The sequence below is a fragment of the Enhydra lutris genome, unplaced genomic scaffold (genome assembly GCF_002288905.1).
Source record: "Enhydra lutris kenyoni isolate GAN:26980312 unplaced genomic scaffold, ASM228890v2 scaffoldscaffold91, whole genome shotgun sequence".
Taxonomy (NCBI): Eukaryota; Metazoa; Chordata; class Mammalia; order Carnivora; family Mustelidae; genus Enhydra; species Enhydra lutris.
Genome location: NW_019154175.1, coordinates 114,123 through 134,881, shown reverse-complemented (window position 1 = coordinate 134,881; position 20,759 = coordinate 114,123). Strand labels below are relative to the sequence as shown.

The window sequence follows — 20,759 nt, the reverse complement described above, 5'->3', positions numbered from 1 at the left end:
TGTATTTGTTCTTTTCACTTAGGAAAAAAATTGGTGAAGAAAGTTTATTCACTCCCATAAGTATTGTTCACTTATTTCATGTAAGGCACTGTTTTAGGCACTATGGGAAATTTGGGTAGATTTTTCCATCTGCCTTAAAAAAAGAACTGTCTAGATATTATAAGACAAACTGATTAAAGTTGTGTGATAGATTTATAAGTAAAAAGCTACAGGAAAACAAGTGGTAATTACTCATTCTTGTTAGGATAATCAGGGAGGACTTCCCTAATGGGGAATGTTTCAGCTGAGGTTTGAAGGATGAGTAAGAGTTTTGCACATACAAAAAGGGCAACAAAGGAAATAATATGAACAATGGTTTGGTATTGAACAGTATATTCAAAATACATATAAATCCTGTGAAGGAGAAAATCAGTCAAGGGGCATTCCCTGAGCACTTATGTGCGCATCGTGGTGCTGATTACCACTGAGAATTTAGTGGAGGTGTAAAACAGTTTTCTTTCATGAAGAGTATTGTCTACTTAGGAAGGCAAAGTTGGACGCTGAGGGAGGAGTGAATGTGGTAAATGAGAGATGTTAACAGGATTGAGTTCAACAGGGACTTCTTTATGATAGAAATCAGTGGGCAAGGGCTAAAGTGTGAAAGTCTGAGAGCTAGGAAGAGAAGTTTTCCTTTTAATTTAGTTCAAATGTGAAGACCCTATAGTTTCTTCCATACGGGAAGCATATAATGGGAATTTTTAATTTTAGGAAGGTTATCCTGGCAGTATTATACAGGCTAAGTTGGAAACTTTACAGCTGCTAAAATACTAAGCATGTGAGTGATAAAGTAAATGGTAAAAGGCATTTTGGGTACAGTCAGGTGATAGTTGTAGGAGTGGACAGCTAGTGATAAATCCAAAGAACATTGCAAAATAGAAAATAATATATCTATTTGAAAGTATGTAAGAGTGTTGTGGGGAGTGGTGGCCTGTGGGGTTATGCTTTGATTTGTTTTGGTTGGAGGTGGGAAGGAGACGAGGGACAAGGAGATTAATGAAACCAGGAAGGAAGAAACTAAAAAAGGAGTGCTTTTTAGAGCTAGAAATTTCCCCATCTTTTGATGTTTTCATGCATAGGTAGGTGACATCCTTTCATTAAGGATGTTGGATGGAAGGTTTAACTTGGTGTCCTTTTCTAATTCTTTCAACTCAAAGATGGTGTGAATCTACTATTGACAAAAATGGGAAAGATGAGAGGACTAATTTAGTAGGGAAAGGATGCAGTAAAGATGCCGAATTCATGAGGGATGTCATCGATTGTTCTAAAAGGCTCTTTGGGGCCTTTCGTATTATTAGTTTTTTTTTATTTTTTATTATTTATTTATTTATTTGACAGAGATCACAAGTAGGCAGAGAGGCAGGCAGAGAGGCAGGCAGAGAGAGCGAGAGGGGGAAGCAGGATCCCCGCTGAGCAGAGAGCCCGATGCGGGGCTCGATCCCAGGACCCCGAGATTATGACCCGGGCTGAAGGCAGAGGCCCAATGCACTGAGCCACCCAGGCGCCCCGTATTATTAGTTTTATAACTGTTATATATTGGATCATTTTAGTTTAGATTAGTATTTCATTATGATAAAAAGAAACAGTATGATAAAAAGAACAGTGTTTCCATCTGGGGTTTGCTGTAGAAAAATGTTCTCAGTCATACTACCTAGCTAACCATAACAACTACACAATTCTAAATTCCGAGATACATCCTAGTTGTCCTTTCTGTAAGTTAGACAAATCTCTACCAAAGTTTCTTGGGTTTAAAAGAGAATAGAAAAATCAGTAACTTGAAGGAATCTTACGTATTTAAAAAATTTTGACCCCATTTCACCTTCAGACTTCCCTTTCTTCCACTGCTTCTGTTTTGTCATACGGACTCTAATGAATTAGAGTTTGCAGTTTCAACCCTTCTCCCTGCATTTTTCCACTGAGGCTGCTGCTTAAAGGCTAACAGTGCTGCTAATGATCAAATTCCACAGCTCTGACTCATTTTTCTTGCCTTTTTCTCAGCCTTGACATAGATGACAACCTCTCTCTCTACCTTTAACTTTTGAGAGGGGATGTCCTTTGTAACTATCATGTTCCCTTTTCAGCTGTAGTTTTCCCTTCTATATGTAAATGTAAGCATTCTCCAAGCTTTTATCCTCAAAATTCACTTCTCTTCTCTTTGGAAACATACAAGCTCTTCACTTAACTATACTAAAATTGTATCATATGTACATTTAAATGGCACAAATACAACTGCAGATATTAAGCCAAGTAAAAAGGAGTTATGTTTAGTAATAGCAAGTAGAGTAGAGCTGACAGTCCTGCCTCCCATTTATCAATGTTTCCTTGCAGAGTAAGCTGATAGAGGCCAGAACTGTGAATCCACTATTTCTTTAGAAGGCTTTAGCTTCCACAGGCCTCCTGTGCGAGCAGTCTCCTTGACTTGAAATTCTAGTATTTAAATATGTATTTGTTTTTCATTCAGTACTACCCTAAATTTCAACCAAAGCTTCATCTGGGATTAACTGAAAGATTTGGTCCATTTCAGTGCTGGAGGGATATCTGGCCGTGTGGACCTACTAAGCAATCATGTGCCTGTGTCCATGACCACCTTTGTAAGAACATTGCATTAGTAATTTGGAATTTAAAACAATTTTTTTAAAATTCATAGGCAGATTTTAGAACTTTATATGTAAGTAAGATATGACTCCATTGTTTTCCCTCATAAACATTTCCAAACCCTCAAAAGCTGTGTTTGCATAGGGGCACCTGGGTGGCTCAGTGGGCTTAAGCCTCTGCCTTCGGCTCGGGTCATGATCCCAGCTTCCTGGGATCGGGCCCCGCATCGGGCTCTCTGCTCAGCAGGGAGCCTGCTTCCTCCTCTCTCTCTGCCTGCCTCTCTGCCTACTTGTGATCTCTGTCTGTCAAATAAATAAATAAAATCTTTAAAAAAAAAAAAAAGCTGTGTTTGCATAGATGAATCTATTTTAGCCTCAATTGGATCCTGAGCTCCACCTGAATGACCTCATTGTCAGTGAATCCCAGGTTACCATCATCATCTCAGTCTTGCCTTCCTGCACCTCCCCAATCAGCATTTCATAACATCTTAGGTCCTTAACAGCACCACTCTTCTACCAGCTCTCCAGGCTTAAAGTCTTATTCTGATCAGAATCCTACTCTTCTCCCTCTGTTCCCTCCCCCCAAAAATCTATTGCTTATTAAATTTAGTGTGAACTCATTGACCTTGATATGTAAGGACCACTTCCAGAAGTGGTCCTTACGTACTTAACTAAACATCACCAACTTTCGAGACGTTATTTATCACTTCTTCCTAATTGTTGATCCTGTTGTTGCCTGTACATGGTGTGTCTTCTCCTGATCTTTGCATTTCAGAAACTTATCATGTTCTTTAACCCACTTCCATGTCTATCCCTTCCAGCTGGCCCTCTTCCCTGGTCTAGTCATTGTAACTTTTCCCTCTCATCTTTGAATCTGTAGTATATTCTGAACTTTTAATTTTATTAATAGCTATTTGCGTTTATCCTGTCTCTTAATTTGCTTATAAGCTGAAGTAAGTTTTCATAGTGCATGTTACTTTTATTTTTTTTAAATATTTTTAAAAGATTTTACTTGTTTGACAGAGATCACAAGTAGGCAGAGAGGCAGGCAGAGAGAAGGGGAAGCAGGTTCCCTGCTGAGCTGAGAGCCTGATGTGGGGCTTGATCCCAGGACCCCAAGACCACAACCCGAGCCGAAGGCAGAGGCTTAACCCACTGAGCCACCCGGGCGCCCCAACTGCTTCTTTATAGCCTATAACCCCCTCTTTTTCTTTACCTTTTTAATGTTTGCATTTTGCTTCATTGCTGATATTCTCAAGTTGAGTTTTATCCACTGTCTGCCTGGCCTTGCCTTGCTCTCTTCTTAATCTCATCATCTGGTATTCGGTGCTTTCTGCTTTAGGTTTTTTCCTCATTTATCCAGTCTTTTTAAGATTTTATTTATTTTATTTGACAGATAGAGATCACAAGTAGGCAGAGAGGCAGGCAGAGAGAGAGAGAGGAGGAAGCAGGCTCCCCGCCGAGCAGAGAGCCTGATGCGGGGCTCGATCCCAAGACCCCGGGATCATGACCTGAGACGAAGGCAGAGGCTTTAATCCACTGAGCCACCCAGGCGCCCTTATCCAATCTTTTTAAAAACTTTTTCCTTTCTTCTCTAATAATTTTTTTCTAATTTTGAATTTTTGTTTTATTCTTTCTTCTGAATACTTACTTTTTATAACTCTTCCCTCTGGTGAGAAAGTGGATTTTCCTAGAACCTCTGTGTACTGTAGAAACTTTTATTGCTAAGACCATAAGTGAGATAAGACCTAAACACTTGTTCTCAAAGGAAGTCTTTCTTTCTGTTTTGCCCAGCCTATCTGTGTATTACACCAGGCAAATTTATCTGGGCACTTTCTTCTATAAACCTCTGTAGGCTGGTATACTTACTTCTGTCCCTCCCTCTACTTCCAATGGTCCTTGCACTAATCAGTGGGTATACACTAATGAAATTTGATTTGGTGTTTAATATTGTAGTTTTACCATAGTGAAAGTCTTAAACTTGGGATTTTTTTAAACAAAAATATTGGGAGAAATGTGGGGAGACCTTAGGGAGAAAAATCTATTCTTATAGTGTGGGTCACTTTCTGCTTCAGAAATTTAGAGAAATATTTTAGGAATTAGGACTGAGCTACAGTTTTGTATTAATTTATAACACTGGTTTTGGTGCAGTAAGGTTAGGTTTAATCAAAATGTGAAGAGAAGAAATTTTAGAGCAAGTCACAGATCTCTCTAAAGAAGATAAAGTCTCTTGAATGTTTAAAACTAGGCTAAATTTAACACTTGCCATGTGTGATAGGAACATTGTAGTTGGAAAATGGATGACTAATAGATTTTCTCAGTTTTAATGCTTCTGACCTGAGTATAAGTGTGAATGTTTTTCATTCTCCCAAACTGGTACATTTCCCTTTCATTATCTTTTTTGTGTGGGTAAAAGGTAACTCAGAACGTACTTTTTAATCCTTTTTAAAAACAGGATCTTTGTAAATCAGAGTTTTAGTAATCTCATGTCTTGGTGAAAAGTTATGATTTGGTGAAAAGTTAAACAAAAATAAGCACTTTGGAAAAATGTCTGTCTTCATATCCTCATTAGGAAACTTCTCTTTAATTTTGTAGTCAAATCAGAAAATTAATGCCCGTTGGACCACAGAGGAGCAGCTTCTAGCAGTGCAAGGTATATTAAAGATAAGCAGTTATTATTGTTAATTATTTAACTTGTCATGAAAGGTGACTTCCATAGTTCTTCCCTTCATTTAGAAATGGATCAAGAAAGGGCACTTATGTTTACCACAAAGTCCTGAAAACCAGGAATTCTGTTTTGTTCTTGTGGGTGTGACTTTACTGAGCCTATATACATTTTGGGTCCTGTACAGCACTTAACACATTCTCAGCCTTAATGATGGTGATGACAAGCTCGAACAAGTCATATGGTCTCTGTGTGCCTTTGCTTCAGTTTTCCTGCAGTTGGGTTCATTCTTACTATATTAGTCATTGATAACCCTCATCATTAAAAGCATAAACTATTACGTGTTTCTGGTTTATCCAATTGTTCTGTATAATAGTGTTTCTCTGTATGATAAATGTCAGGTACTGAAAATATTAATGATATACTTCACTTTCAGTGTATCTTAAGAGATGTGCCACTGAATGTTTAGAAACTTGGCTTTAAAAATAAATACATGTATATTTATATTATATATATATAAATAATAAGAGAGTTAAGAAATACACTGAAAAATATACATAAAGCCTTTTAAATGCACTAATATAACTAGAATGCTTTGTTGAATTATATGGCAGAGCACTTTGTAGATTGGATTTTCTCATGTTCGAATTACTTAAGGAAGGGCCAACTTTATATTTTTTATTCAGTGTTGTAGTTGTTTTTGTTTTTTTGTTGTTTTTTCTTTTTCATTCAAGATAAACTATCTGCAGGACTGATCGTGTAATTATAAGTTTGGTCTACAATTTGGTTTTTCCTGCCTGAGCTCTCCTTGTATTGAGTACTAATAGCTTTTTTTATCTAGTTACCTAGATATATAGTAGGTTATATATATAGTAGGTTATAGTAGTTAACTATATGTGAGTTGGGCCCCTGTGAAACATATAACTATACTTTGAAAAATATTTCTAATTATTCAAACACAGAGAACATACTTAACTCAAAAAGGATGTGAAGGTTATCATTTGGATGTGAGGATAATGTAATTAAAGATTGATTAATAGAGGACTCGGCAGTTTGGACTAGAGTGAGTGAGAATTACCCTACCAGTGTGATTAGAAACTGTCACAGGACAGTGCCATCAGAATGATGGCAGCCTTCTCGTTGGCCTATACAGCCCAAAACAGTCATTTCATGAACAGAATAAATACTTGATCCTATGGTAGCAGGGTGGTGGAGTGTGCATTGAGCACATCTGTAATTGTGGAACTGTTTCTGAATGAGAACAAAGTTTAATTAGTTTATAATGCTCAATAATAGCTGTTTTAAAATTAGTAACTGTTTAAAATTTAGAGTAAAAAATGAGTAGGGGCGTCTGGTTGGCCTAGTTGGTAGAGCGTGTGACTGGATCTTAGGGCCATGAGTACAAGCTCCCTGTTAATAAAAACAACAACAACAACAAAACAGCTGGTATTTTCAGGGGCTGTTTCATGTTTAGATCTATGACTTTGAGCTCTAACATAGTTATTTGGGGAAGCATTGCTTTTATAGGTGTAACGCCGTGTGTGTGTGTGTGTGTGTGTGTGTGTGTGTGTGTGTGTGTGTGTGTGTAGCCTGTAGAATTTAACCCTGATTTCCAGTATTTCAGTTGCATAAAAGTTAGTATATCAATCTTGTACTCTAATATGAAAATTATCCCAGTGAAACGATTTTCTGAAGAGACTCATTTAGGAAAATCTGGGCTAATGTTTCTAGAGCATTCAGGATTGTTCTGCAGCACTACCATGGAATCTTATGTCTAGTTCGAATATTATGCTGAGCTGCATTCAGGGGAAGGGACAATGGCAAGATTTACATGTATAATTTGAGCTGTATATGTGGACATTATCTCAGTTTATAAATATTAAAAGAATATTTATGGATATAATCAAACATTTCCTCCCTGTTGAGATATATTCAATATTCTTATGCACCTTTAGAAAGTAATTTGTACAGAAATATACATGGTCTTTGGATTTTGAAGGTACTTTCTTGATATGTTACTGGCTTTATTTTAACTCTATATGTGAAATTTTTGTTTCACTTTGGGTTTTTTAGGATTTTTTTTTTTTCTTCTGGGAAGGGGGTTTATTACATAAAATAAAACAATATAGAGCTATTTGTGTCCAAAATAGTTATTTTAGGGAAAACTAAAAAGTGCCATTTTTGCTAATGGGCCCACACATTTATATAATTCTCAGAAGTGTGTCTTATAAACAATATAATCTATAGTAATGTCACATGTACCTGAATCTCAGTGTTAAGGGACATAACTGCAGTTTTTATTTTAATATGTAGTTTGCTGTCCAGAAATACCTATCTTAGCAGGCAGTTGTTTTTTCTTCTCTTTAATCTTTATTTGTGATAAACTTTATATGGTATTATTATCACTGTTTCAGTTTTACAAAACGGTAGATCATGTAAGTTTTGATAGTAACATTTTATTTTATAAGCACTTTATATTTAAGACATATTCTGTATATATTCTGATTTAACACTCATTTGTTAAATGCCTTTTGAAATCTTGCTCATAGTTGACTATTAGAGTGACCTGAAGAGAGAAATACATACTCTAGTGTCATTAGTGACACTTACAATTTTACTTTTAAACTTTTTTATTGTAACTCTTTTAAAACCACATACAATATTAGGATCATTTCCTAGGGCTCAAATATATATATTTCCCCCTTTTTTCCCCCATCTACTTAATACTGTTGTTAACTAAATACTACCATTTAAATAATAACTATTTAAATAAGTGTTATTCTAATAATAAATATTTAAATAAATAAAAAATTATTTTTCCTTCTTTCTCCCTTATTTGGAAGGGTGAGAATCATGCCCAGACCAAAACAGGAATGTTTGTACTTGTGTACTCTGTCACTTTATTATATTAATTTTAGTTCTGAATTTTAGTTTTAGCTATGTTATAACTTCATTAACATTCTGCAAGAGTCCCCAGGTAGGATGTTATAAATGTGCCTAATTTAAACCTCTCTCTGAAAAGTACTTGTTAAGAATCGTATTTCTATACTTTCAGTAATCTGTGCCAGTCTTAAGTATCTGAGTTTTCTATTATAACAGATAGGTTAACAGGCGAGTAATTATAGTCTTCACAATATGTGTTAATGAAGATATCTCTGTTTGTAGCTTGTATCATACATATAAATATATCTTTTCTAATTTGTAGTGCTTTTAGAAATTACCCCAAAATCAATCTTGCTATTCATATGATAAACATTTCTTATTTAGCAAGAATTAAGAAAAAAATGAGATTCTGGGTGTATTTTTTTCATGTAAAATGAAACAATATTTTCAAATTAATATTTTGAAAAAATAATACATTTAAATGATAGTACAAAACATTGACTCTTCAAAGTTTAGAGGGGCAGAAGCCTGGTAAACAATATTTATTTTTGGCCTTCTCTTAAATGTATTTATTTCATAATCATTTGTGCTAAAAAATAATACACTCTCTAATAAAATATTAGTGCTATTTTAGGGTAAACAACAAGAAACTTTTCCAGTTTTATCAAGATATCAGCTTTAATTTTTAGTTTAGCTTTTTTTTTTAGTTTAGTTTTTTCGCCATATTGTCTGCCTTCTCTTATGAAACAGTAAGTGACAGCAATACATTCAAGTCAGTTATGCTTTCACAGTTAAATGTTACCTTCTTTTCCTGTAGTTTATACATTTCATTCATTTTTAGGTTGCAAGCCTAGAAACTGTTTTCTTTCTAATTTTATCTCATACGTTAAGAAAAAAGCTAGAATGGTTCCTAAGGAGGGGAGAAAGATTTGGCACTTGATTAAAACATAGGGATTGTAAACCAGTACACGAACAATCAAAAGGAAGTGGAGATCAGGAGGTTCATATTTTTCCATTGAAAAAACACTCATTTGCTTTAGAGAGTTTCTTCTATTATAACAGGTATCATAAGAATGGAGACCCAGAAGTATAATTGTCAGCTCTCTGATACACTTGCTTCAGATAATTCATGATTCGAAATTTCTAGCATCTTTGTGATGGAATTTAACTTATAACAAGTATGATGGGAACACAAGACTTGGAAGAGAAAAGCTAGATATTAGAAAGAGAATATGTGATTTTTACTTTTAGCCCTTACCTGGATGCCCCATTCACTGTCCCACTGCTGTTGATTTTTTTTTTTTTTTTACTTTAATATGAATTCTTGAAGAGATTTACAGGAGGTAGAAAGAAATGCATGTTCCCAAATGGTTTGAGTTTAAAATTAAGCTCTTATTGATTGGGAAGAACCACATCTCTGGAGTTTCTAGATGTCACTGTGTTCTTATTTCAAAAATAGATTTCCTGGTTATACTAAGTACATGCTCACTTTAAGAAATACTGTTATATGAGAAGCAGGAAACAATGCCCCCCCAAAATTTACTGTTTAGAAGCAGCTTGCCACTATGTTTTTACTTTTTTGGGTAGGGGGTAGCCCCAAATCAGATTTTATTTTATTTATTTATTTTTAAAGATTTATTTATTTATTTATTTGACAGAGAGAAAGCGATCACAAGTAGGCAGAGAGGCAGGCAGAGAGAGAGGAGGAAGCAGGCTCCCGCCAAGCAGAGAGCCCGATGTGGGGCTCAGTCCCAGGACCCTGGGATCATGACCTGAGCCAAAGGCAGAGGCTTTAACCCACTGAGCCACCCAGGCACTCCCCAAATCAGATTTTTAAAAATAACTTTTTTTTTTTTTTAAAGATTTTATTTATTTATTTGACAGAGAGAGATCACAAGTAGACAGAGAGGCAGGCAGAGAGAGAGAGAGAGGGAAGCAGGCTCCCTGCCGAGCAGAGAGCCCGATGCGGGACTCGATCCCAGGGCCCTGAGATCATGACCTGAGCTGAAGGCAGCGGCCTAACCCACTGAGCCACCCAGGCGCCCCAAAATAACTTTTTGAACATACCAAAAGCAGATATATCCCTTCTGTGTCAGGAAAAAAAAAGAAAAAAGCCTTCTGTTCATGTCCAGAGTTGGAAAACACCATGCTACAAATGCTCCTGAAGTTACAGTCTTACTAGCCAAATTTTTAAAAATATGAATGTGTGTGTGTGTGTGTGTTTTTTGTTTTTGTTTTTGTTTTGGGCAGGATGAAGAATACTGTTTGGGAAATGTGGGCTTTTATAAAATGTGACTTTATACTAATTCCCAAACAAAATTTTAAAAGTGTATGTTAAAGATTATAAGGTATCATCTTCCAGCATAAGAAGCCAAGTTGTTTGATTGTAACTTTCAAAATTTGATTGAAAACACTTTTTGCTCTTCTTGGGAGATTTACAGTTTAACTCTTCCAGGATTTTCTAAAATTTCATTCTACTAACCTTTAAAAACTGACCTTTTGCCCCAAGCTGAGAAGTTTAATTTAAAACCATGGTTCAAATGGACCTAACCCTTTTATTACATCTTCAGGAAGAGAAAGAGATTTAATCACTATGTTGATTCTCAGCCTTGCTGATAAAGCAATCAGATGGCCTTACTTACTATAAATTATGAAAAACAGTAGACCACCCTTCTTGCAGGTACAAATTGGAACTAAAGTAAGCTCTGATGTCCTGGGTTGTTAAAGTGAGTTGCTCTGCATTGCTACCCCTGCTAGGTTTTCCTCCAGAAGCCTAGCTAGGGATTCTTCTGAAAGAGCTGTTCCAGTTAAGTCTTCAGTTGGTATTTCACTAGAATTTACCTAGTTATCAGCCACAGTATAGAATTAAGAATTCCACCTTCTAAACAAAATATGCTGTTGAATCAGCATCATGGGAAGTGTGAAGGTGATAAAGAAGTTAGGTATATGTGACTCTTGTGGTTTGGGGAAGAAAAGTCAATCCTATTTCCTGAGCACTTCCTGTACACTGAGCATTTTATTTCATAGGACAGTACTTCCCAACTTTTCTCACCTCATGGCATATAGAAAAAATTATGAAATTTGTCACAACACACTGGGGCAAATGGATGAGACTGCTCTTGTCCAGAAACAACTGTCAAGGAGCTCTAGCTATTCCAGACCCTGCCCTGCCACCCTGCAGGCTGAGCACATTAACATCCCCGAAGGCCTGCTTGTTCTTGGGACACCAGTGGGATCCTCAACCAGACGACAGAAGTCTGCAGTATGGTCTGAGCCTTGAGATTTTACCAAGTAGTTTATATGGCATACATCAGTTAATGATAAACATACCTGGGTGACTCAGAACCTAGGTGACTTAGAAAAAATCCTTGACATTCAGAGTATCTGGGAAAACTAAGGTTCCAATAGGAAGTAGTTTATATTTGGGGGGTCTGTAATTCTGGAATTGCAGCAATGTTGCTAACAAGATAAAGTCCCTTAAACAAGAGAAAATAAAATGGAATCAGACATGGGGACAACTTACTGGTAGGTTTTGTTATATATTTTGCTAAACAAATAGGTGTTCTGAGGATTGTAATGTCTTCGTATTTGGAGTCCATCTTATTGTGACTTCTTGCTATAATGCAGAAGAACTAATCTTAGATTTATTTGAAGTTTTCATTTCCAAACTCATGTATTCAGTAGATTTGGTCATTTCTAGAATATAAATTACATATTCCTTGTAAAAAATAGTACATCGATAGAACTCTGTGTCTGATTTCTAATTAGGAGTTATTTTTCAGTACAGCAATCTCAAATGAGTTGTTATTTTCCAGAATATAAGTAGTAGAGAAGTACTTGAATATATAGCAATAATTCCTGATATGAAATAACCTTGGATTTTTATTGCAGATATGGAATTAGTGGAACTTGGTCACCCTTAGAATTTTTACTCAGTTATGGAGTTTGAACTGAAAATCAGCTTATGGATTTAAAAAGAACTTATGTTGCTAAATAATGTAAATAATGTGCCATAATTTATTATCATGCGTATGTCTTTCCCTTTGAGAACAGAGCAGATGAGCACAGTTTACAGACCGCAAACTCTGTAGTAAAAATCATTATAGCTTAATGTCAAACCTCCTGCCCAAAATGCTGTTAAGATAAAAGCACTCCCCATAGTCAAGCCTGGCTAGTTGAATATAAGCAAGAGATTACTCATTCCCAAATTCTCTATATAAAATAAAGGCAGAAATTAAAAACAAGAATTTTGTCATATCATGATGATGCTTTAAGGTAATTTGGTATCTGTAAGATATGAATCTAGCATTTCTCCTGAAGTGTTAACATACCCTTATATTATTCTCTCATCTATGATTGTATACATATTGAATTTATTTAAATTCCCATGATTCTGGTTGCTTAGGTTATATTATAGACTTTAGTATCATAAGTATCATTTTTTTTCCTTTCTCATCTCTAATTAATGAGTGTTTTCTGGTATTTTAAACAGTTATGAAATTGTAAAGTCAACACTTTTGACACTTTCTATATTTTGAGTTAAATGATGAGTCAGTGAACGTCGTTTTAGAATTCCCTTAAGAGCAGTTTATTATCCATCTGATCATATAAAGTCATTCCAAATTCTGTAGTATAATTGACTATCCCAGGTTCATAAATCAAATATCAATCTTTCATTCCAATAAAATTTCCATTACAAAAAGTTAGGTTCTCAAATAACTGAATGTACAGTCATTAAATTTAAGGTAGTGATGATAAACACAAGTACATGTAGTCACTACTGTAACCTTACTCTTAAGGCTATAAAGTACAGCTAAGACTCCTCCTCATATACAGTCTTTGAAATTGTTAAAGGAGTTGATATCCAACTAATTCCAAAAAATAGTTTCCCTTTTTTTGCCCAATCACATTGTCATGATTCTCTTTTTTATGTTTCAATTCTTACCTCATTTCTATTCATTGGTGCCCTGGTGACATTAGGCAAGAAAACCAATTGAAGCTGGTATTAAGACCAAAATTATGATGCTTTTCTTAATGGGGGAACTCTAAGACCACCCACTCAATCCATTGAGGGGATAAAACAGATGGCTCATTCCCATTCAGTTTTGTTTACAAACGGTGTTGCTCAAATTTAGGTGACTGGCTACTAGGGAAATAAATGAATGTGGAATTGAGGATGGAACAAAGAATTCAATGCTTTACAATAAATGGACTGTATTTGAGAGTTCAAGAGAGGATTGGAGAAAATAACTGAGTATGTAAAAAATGGTAAGTTTCTGATTGTTCAGTTGAAGGCAAGTGGCTGGCTCGCTGAAATGACATAATTGATAGCTTTCATCTGTGACCCTGATATCTTAGTCTCTATCTCAGAATTGAGAAATGAGCAGAGTTTATGAGAAAGGATTTTCATTGCTGGTATCTTTTGTGTGTGCATGATGTATAGGACACACAGCTCTCCTTATTGATCCTTCACAGGTGTATTATTTACTTTGCCTTCCAGGTGTCCGCAAATATGGTAAAGATTTTCAAGCTATTGCAGATGTAATTGGCAACAAGACTGTTGGCCAAGTGAAGAACTTCTTTGTAAACTACAGGCGTCGGTTTAACTTAGAGGAGGTATTGCAGGAGTGGGAAGCAGAACAAGGAACCCAGGCTTCTAATGGTGATGCTTCTACTTTAGGGGAGGAGACAAAAAGTGCTTCTAATGTGCCATCAGGGAAGAGCACTGATGAAGAAGAGGAGGTGTGTTTGTGTATGGAATTTGAGCTAATATAAGTTGAGGAATCATCATTTTGTGTGGTGTTCTGTAAGGTTAATTTCTCAGAGGACTAGCTAAATGAGCATGAAAGGTTGACAATACACTTACTCAGTGGTGCCTCTCTCGTGACTCTTAAGTCCTAATGACATGCTAAGTTCTGATCCTAGAAGAATGGAGAGTGTATTGTTCTTTCATAGTCTTATTTTTATTTCCAGTGTTAAGCTGATTACTAATAAAGATGCCTGTTTGGTAGCTTCATTGCTTTTTCAGTTTTTGGTTTTTTGTTTTGTTTTGTTTAAAATAAAAGAAGCTTGTGCTTCCAAAAAACATTGGTGTTATGTTTTTGTTTTGTTTTGATTTGTTTTGTTTTTCCTGTGACAGCCCAAACTATATTGTATTCAGTTCATTAGGAACGCTCATCTCATACATGTATTTTTGTTTCCTCACCTCTAGGCACAGACCCCACAGGCTCCTCGGACTCTGGGTCCATCACCTCCTGCCCCATCATCCACTCCAACACCAACAGCCCCCATTGCCACTCTGAACCAGCCTCCACCACTTCTTCGTCCAACACTGCCTGCTGCCCCTGCTCTTCACCGGCAGCCTCCTCCACTCCAGCAGCAGGCTCGGTTCATTCAGCCCCGGCCAACTTTAAATCAGCCTCCACCACCTCTCATTCGCCCTGCTAATTCTCTGCCGCCCCGTCTAAACCCAAGACCAGTGTTGTCCACGGTTGGTGGTCAACAGCCACCGTCACTTATTGGAATTCAGACAGATTCACAGTCCTCACTGCACTAAAATTAAACTGGACAGAGCTACAGTAACTCTTCACCCCATCATTAGACCAGTGCTCATCAGACTGATGCAAAAGAGAACAGTCCTCCTTGATACTGAGGCTGTGAACTAGTTCTGTGGCAGGGGGCTAGCATAAGTGGATGTCTAGGACATTTTTTGGTTTGTGCAACCAAACCAAATGTTATACAACAAAAAGCCTACAGTTAGCCTCCTTTCTAGAGTATATGTTCAGCGACATGATCTCATAAAAGGAACAAAAGGAGATTAAGTATTCTATATACTTAAGAAAGTATATAGATTTTTTTTTGTTTTGTTTTTACCATATTTATTTTATTGAGATTATATTTCTGCTCTTCATAGTCAAGGCTCTTAGTACAGACATACTGACTTAGGAATTGTGAAAACTCCTTAAGTTTCTTAAGGATGTTTGACTTTTTTTCTTTCTTCCTTAATTTAATTTTTAACAACATTTTCCTATGTTAGGAGTACAAGAATAAATAGCCTGCATTTCAGATTTTGACATGTGTTCATCTAATGCATATTTAAAAAATTATAGTGCGTATCCCTTTTTTCAAAATATCTTGCTTTTTTTTCTAAAGGAATTTTAATATATTCCTTTAAAAGAAAGCAATTTAATCAATTGCAAAGCAATTATATGAAACCACAAAGAATGTACTGAACCTACTAACCCTTTAACATACACTTTAGGGTCCTAGTGCAAAGTCCTTGCTTAAAGGTCATTGACCTGTCATCTATAAGTAATAAGAGGATCAGCGTGATAATTTTACATACAGATTTGTTGAAGTACAGTGTCTTTAAGTTCCTTGAAAATGGAGTTAATTTTGATTTTTTAAAATGCTATCTGCTTTTAACTAGTAGTTGCCTATATTTGGGGACTTTAGAAGAGAATTATATTTTGTCAGTTACGTGGAGATAGTGATAGTTATGGAAGCATTTATTTACAATACCCTTTTTGTGTTTAGGTTCTGACTTAAAATTGCCCTCATACTTATTAATATGGTCTGCATTTAATATAAAGGATGTTTTCTTGATAAATCTCTATTGTACTATTTGGATACATTTGTGTATTCCTTGCAGCCGACCTGTGCTTGTGGGTATGGTTTAGGGTTAAATCATCAACACTATTTCATAAAATAAATTGAAGAATTTGTTCTGTGTTACCTAAAGATGCATCAGTATATTGTCACAATTGTGCTGTTAACTTAAAATGCTGAGACCCCTTTTTTATAAGAAGCGAAAACATCTCAAGTCTTAATTGAACACATAAATCATTAAGCACCTACAAAGAATATTTTACAAGTAATAGTATTTCAACAATGTGTTACTAATATTTTTGATACAGCGATTTCATATTGGAATCATGACTTGTGCAAAGAGATCACTTAGATTACTATACTAGTGGAACTTAAGGCTAAATGTTTGCACATTTATATTCTCATCAGATCTAGAACTACTTCACGAAATAGTCAACATCTAAGGCCCTTGATTTATGTTTTGAGAAGTCCTATATTCCCAATATTGGAAAAATAGTTCCTACCATTGGCTCTAACGCCTTAAGGAGCTATTAGATTTAAATTCATTGATTAGTTTTAATTTTAAAGTTTAGAGCTCTGCTCTTCATAAGGACCTTATGTTCTGGCACAAACTTTTTCCAGGGTGTGTCTTGTCTTTCTCATTGGATCATCTTAAAAAGTTCCTGCCCCTGGATTGTAACTAGATAAAAATCTGATTTAAAATTCTTAATATTCAGGAATTTATACTTATTTTTACTTTAAAAGCCACTGGGGGGGGCAGTTATATATCTTAAAATATCTAAAGCATTTTTTTAATGTACTTAGATTGTCTTGCATATGTGCATACTATATGGCTTTTATTGTCTTGTCTCTTGTCAGTAGATCTTCAGTATACAGTGTGTGGGACAAGTCAGTATGTTGGTCAGCACCAGCATCTGTCCAGCTGTTAAGTATATTATGATATATTTAAAAATCTGTTCTATCCCAGCCATGGGCCAAGATGCTGTATCTGAGGGATGTGCTGTGATTTGATTTACGTACACTAGAGCACACAGTAAAAAAATCTGAGCTTTATTAGTAATATGACACATGTATATAGTGAGATGTCTTATTGTGTGCTTTGCATATTTTGTAAATATTTTGCACGTCATTAATTTTCTTTTTTGTTTAAGCAGTGTTTGGCCTGGAAGAGTGATATGCTTGCTGCTTAATCAAAGGATTAAAGAGTTAAAGATGTCTATGTCTTCTATTTTTATATAATTTCATGTATGAAGAATTTAGGACCTCTTCACTGTGAAATCCTAAATACTGATTTTTATAAAAAAGCAAAATCTAGAGATATTTTAATGACCATTTCATCATGTCATGGTTATCATTTTTGAAAAAAATCTACACCCAAGTATTTTTTTCATTACATAACTAAAAATAAATCACACTGTTGATATGCCTGGTAATATTAATGAAAAAATATTTTTTCTATATTCTTTAATTCAAGTGTAATGTGGATGGAATTACTGGTAAGTTTTGATCAGAACTTTTCCTTAATTAATAATCCTACAATTAAATGAGTAAAGTGCAATATAGAATAAAGATGAAAGAATATAAAATTCTGTCTTAATATAAGCCAACATACTTTTAGGAATAGATATAGAGAATAAACAAAGTGACAGCCATGATTTTAAAAAATATTAAGAATCTTGCCAAAGGGTGCATGGGTGGCTCGGTTGGGCAACTGCCTTGGGCTCAGGTCGTGATCCCAGAGTCCTGGGATCGAGTCCCACATCAGGCTCCCAGCCGCACGGGGAGTCTGCTATTCCCTCTGACTTCCCCTCATGCTCTCTCATGCTATCTACCTCTCTCAAATAAATAAATTCTTTAACAACAACAACAACAACAAATTGCCAAGGTTTTTATTAAAGTATGGAGTTTAGTTAGTAAATATGTTGTACTATTTTAATGTTTCTTCCTGCTATAAGAAGTAGATTACTCACGTTAGTTATGGCTGATCACTTAACACTAGGGTATCAAGGTCTCCTCAGAACAACTAATACTCTGACTTCAAGAGAACAATATTGAGTGGGCAGAAGTCGTGAAATTGCTAGAAACCCCCAGCCAACTTGTTTCCAGTGCTGGGCGCTTCACGGGAACCACCCAGGCCAGGCCCGCGGTCCTCTGAGTGTTCGCTGCCTGAACCCTGTGAGAAAGTGCTCTAAATGCCAGACACACGAGTGGCATGAATTGTCTCAGAACACTGGCCAACCCCACCCTCTACTCAGTCGCCTGGGGAACCCACATCAGTGCTGGAAGATCGGGCCTGCCATACCCCGAGGCCCTAACCCTAACCCTAGGTTGGGTTTTCAGGCTTCTGTCCCCAGAGGCCTGGCGCCCAAGCCCTCCAGATTGGGGACCCCAGAGCCATACACCAGGAGTCCGCCTGCCACCCAGGAGGAAACTCTGTTTGGAGCTGCAAAGAACTTTCAGAGCAGGAGGAAACTGCATGCCCCGCCTGAGGGAACCCCCACCTTCGGTGGCCCCCCTGGCCACAAACCCGGAGCCTGATGCACCGACTGACCCCCACCCTCAACTCAGCCGCCTGGGGAATACCACCTCAGTGCAGGCAGGCCAAGCCTGCCATTCCCCTAGGCCCTAACTCAAACCCTAGGTTGGATTTTCAGGCTTCTGTCCCCAGAGGTATGGCCCCAAAGCCCTCCAGATTGGGGACCCCTGAGTCACACCACAGGACTCTGCCTGCCAGCCAGGAGAAAACCATGCCATTCAGAGATGCATAGAACCCTCAAAGTGAGAGAAACCTGCACGCCTCCTAAGGCCAACCCCGCTTTCAGGGCTCCCCCAACCCCCGGCCACAAATCCAGAGCCCGATGGTCAGCCTTAACCTCTCCATCAACTCTGCCCCCAAGGGAGCTTGTCTCCATGGGAGCCCTCAGGGGAGCCGCATGGGCCCAGCCCGTGGTCCCGGATGGTTGCAACACACACCTAGCAAGAAAGCATTCCAAGCATTTGGCACGCACGCGGCCCAAATGGAAGCACAAGGTCAGCTATTTCTCACGAGTTTTTGGGCCAAATTGCTATCGATTTGGGCAGAAAGCTCATGAGAATTGGCCGGAAAATCCCCAGGGAACTCAACTTCTGGTGGCACAGGCCTGCAGGGCTGCCGAGTGGTCACGCCCCAAATCCTATAAGAAAGCCCATATGAGCCAGGCACACATAAGGCCAATGCCTCCCACTAATCAGTCTCCTGGGGTGTGTGCCCCAGCGCTGGTGGATCGGACCTGCCAGACCCCTAGGCCCTCACCCTATCCCTCAGTTGGGTTTTCAGGCTTCCATCCCCAGGGACCTGTCCCCCAAGCCCTCCAGATTGGGGAGCCCTGAGCCACACCCCAGGACTCCACCTACCACTCAGGAGGAAACCGTGCCATCCGGATTTGCGCAAAAGCCTCAGAGCGGGAGAAACGTGCATGCCCCTCTTGAGTCCCTCTCCACCCTCAACAACCCACTGGGCCACAAACATGGAGGCTGACGCTCAGCCAGACCCCCTCCCTCAACTTTGCCTCTAGAAAGCTCCCGTGGGTAGGGGCCCTGCGTGGGGGGGCACATAGGACCAGCCCATGTTCCAGGATAGCCATGACATGCACCTAGCGAGAAAGTGCTCTAGACAGTGGACAAGAGTGCGACCCGACTCACTGCCCAACGCTGTCCAATTCTCATGAGCTTTCTGCCCAAATCGATATCAATACGGGCAGAAAGCTCATGAGAATTGGCAAGAAAACGCCCGGTGAACTCGCTTTGGGTGGCACGGTCCCATAGGGCCATCGCCTGGCCTGGCACAGGGTCCTGAGTGGTCGCAGCCTGGACCCTGTGAGAAAGCCCTCTATGAGCCAGGCACACGTGTGGCCAACCCATCCCACTACTTAGCCCCCTGGGGTCCCTTCCCCAGTGCTGGCAGATCAGGCCTGCCATGCCCCTAGGCCCTGACCCTAAACCTCAGTTGGGTTTTCGGGCTTCCGTCCCCAGGGGCCTGTCCCCCAATCTCTCCAGATTAGGGACTCCGGAGCCAAATGCTAGGAATCTGCCTGCCACCCACTAGGAAACCATGCCATTCGGAGCTGTGCAGAACTCTCAGACTGGGAGAAACCCACATGCCTCCCTGAGGCCACCCCCACTTGCAGCGGCCCCCCTGGCCACAAAACTTGGAGCCTGATATGCCACCTGACCCCAGTCCTTCACTCAGCCCCCTGGGGATCCCACCTCAGTGCTGGCAGATTGGGCCTGCTATGCCCATACACCCTAACCCTAACCCTAGGTTGGGATTTCAGGCTTCTTTCCCGAGAGACCTGGCCCCCAAGCCCTCCAGATTGGGGACCACTGAGCCACACCCCAGGACTCTGCCTGCCACCCAGGAGGAAACTGTGCCATTCAGAGCTGTGCAAAACCCTCAGAGCAGGAGAAACCTGCATGCCCCCTCAAACCCACCCCCACCTTCGGCGACCCACCAGGCCACAAACATGGAGGCTGACTCTCAGCTGGACCCACTCCCTCAATTCTTCCCCCGAAATGCTCCCCTGGACAGGGTCCCTTGGGGGAGCTGCATGAACCTGGCCCATGTTCCTGGATGGCCCTGACATGTACCCACCTAGTGAGAAAGCACTCTAGACCGCTGGTGCCAGCGTGGCTGGAATTGCCACCCAATGCCAGCCAAGTCTCATGATCTTTCTGCCCAAATCAATATCAATATTGATTTGGGCACAAAGATTGTGAGATGAGAATTGGCTGGAAAGCCCCTGGGGAACTCATTTCCGGTGGCACAGGCCCGTAGTCCCACTGCCTGGGACTGGCCAGGGGTCCCGAGTGGTCGCAGCCCGAATCACGTGAGAAAGCCCTCTGCAAGCCACACTCACATGTGGCCAAAACCACCCTCAGCCCCCTGGGGCACCCATCCCAGCACTGGTGGATGGGGCCTGCCATGCCCCGAGGCC

General features: G+C 38.9%; 1 protein-coding gene across 5 annotated transcripts in view; it reads left to right on the top strand.

Moving 5' to 3' along the window:
- LOC111162357 (REST corepressor 3) overlaps window positions 1-17,375 on the top strand; it is a 53,590-nt gene extending 36,215 nt beyond the window's left edge. For 3 of the 5 annotated variants that reach the window (XM_022526721.1, XM_022526723.1, XM_022526725.1), the window contains 3 exons: window positions 5,226-5,283; window positions 13,679-13,920; window positions 14,390-17,375. In XM_022526721.1, coding sequence (XP_022382429.1) covers window positions 5,226-5,283; window positions 13,679-13,920; window positions 14,390-14,734 — 645 coding nt within the window. In that variant the 3' untranslated portion in view covers window positions 14,735-17,375. The remainder of the gene's footprint in view (window positions 1-5,225; window positions 5,284-13,678; window positions 13,921-14,389) is intronic. The other 2 variants (XM_022526722.1, XM_022526724.1) reach the window with 2 other exon arrangements.
- The last annotated feature ends 3,384 nt before the right edge of the window (window positions 17,376-20,759 follow it).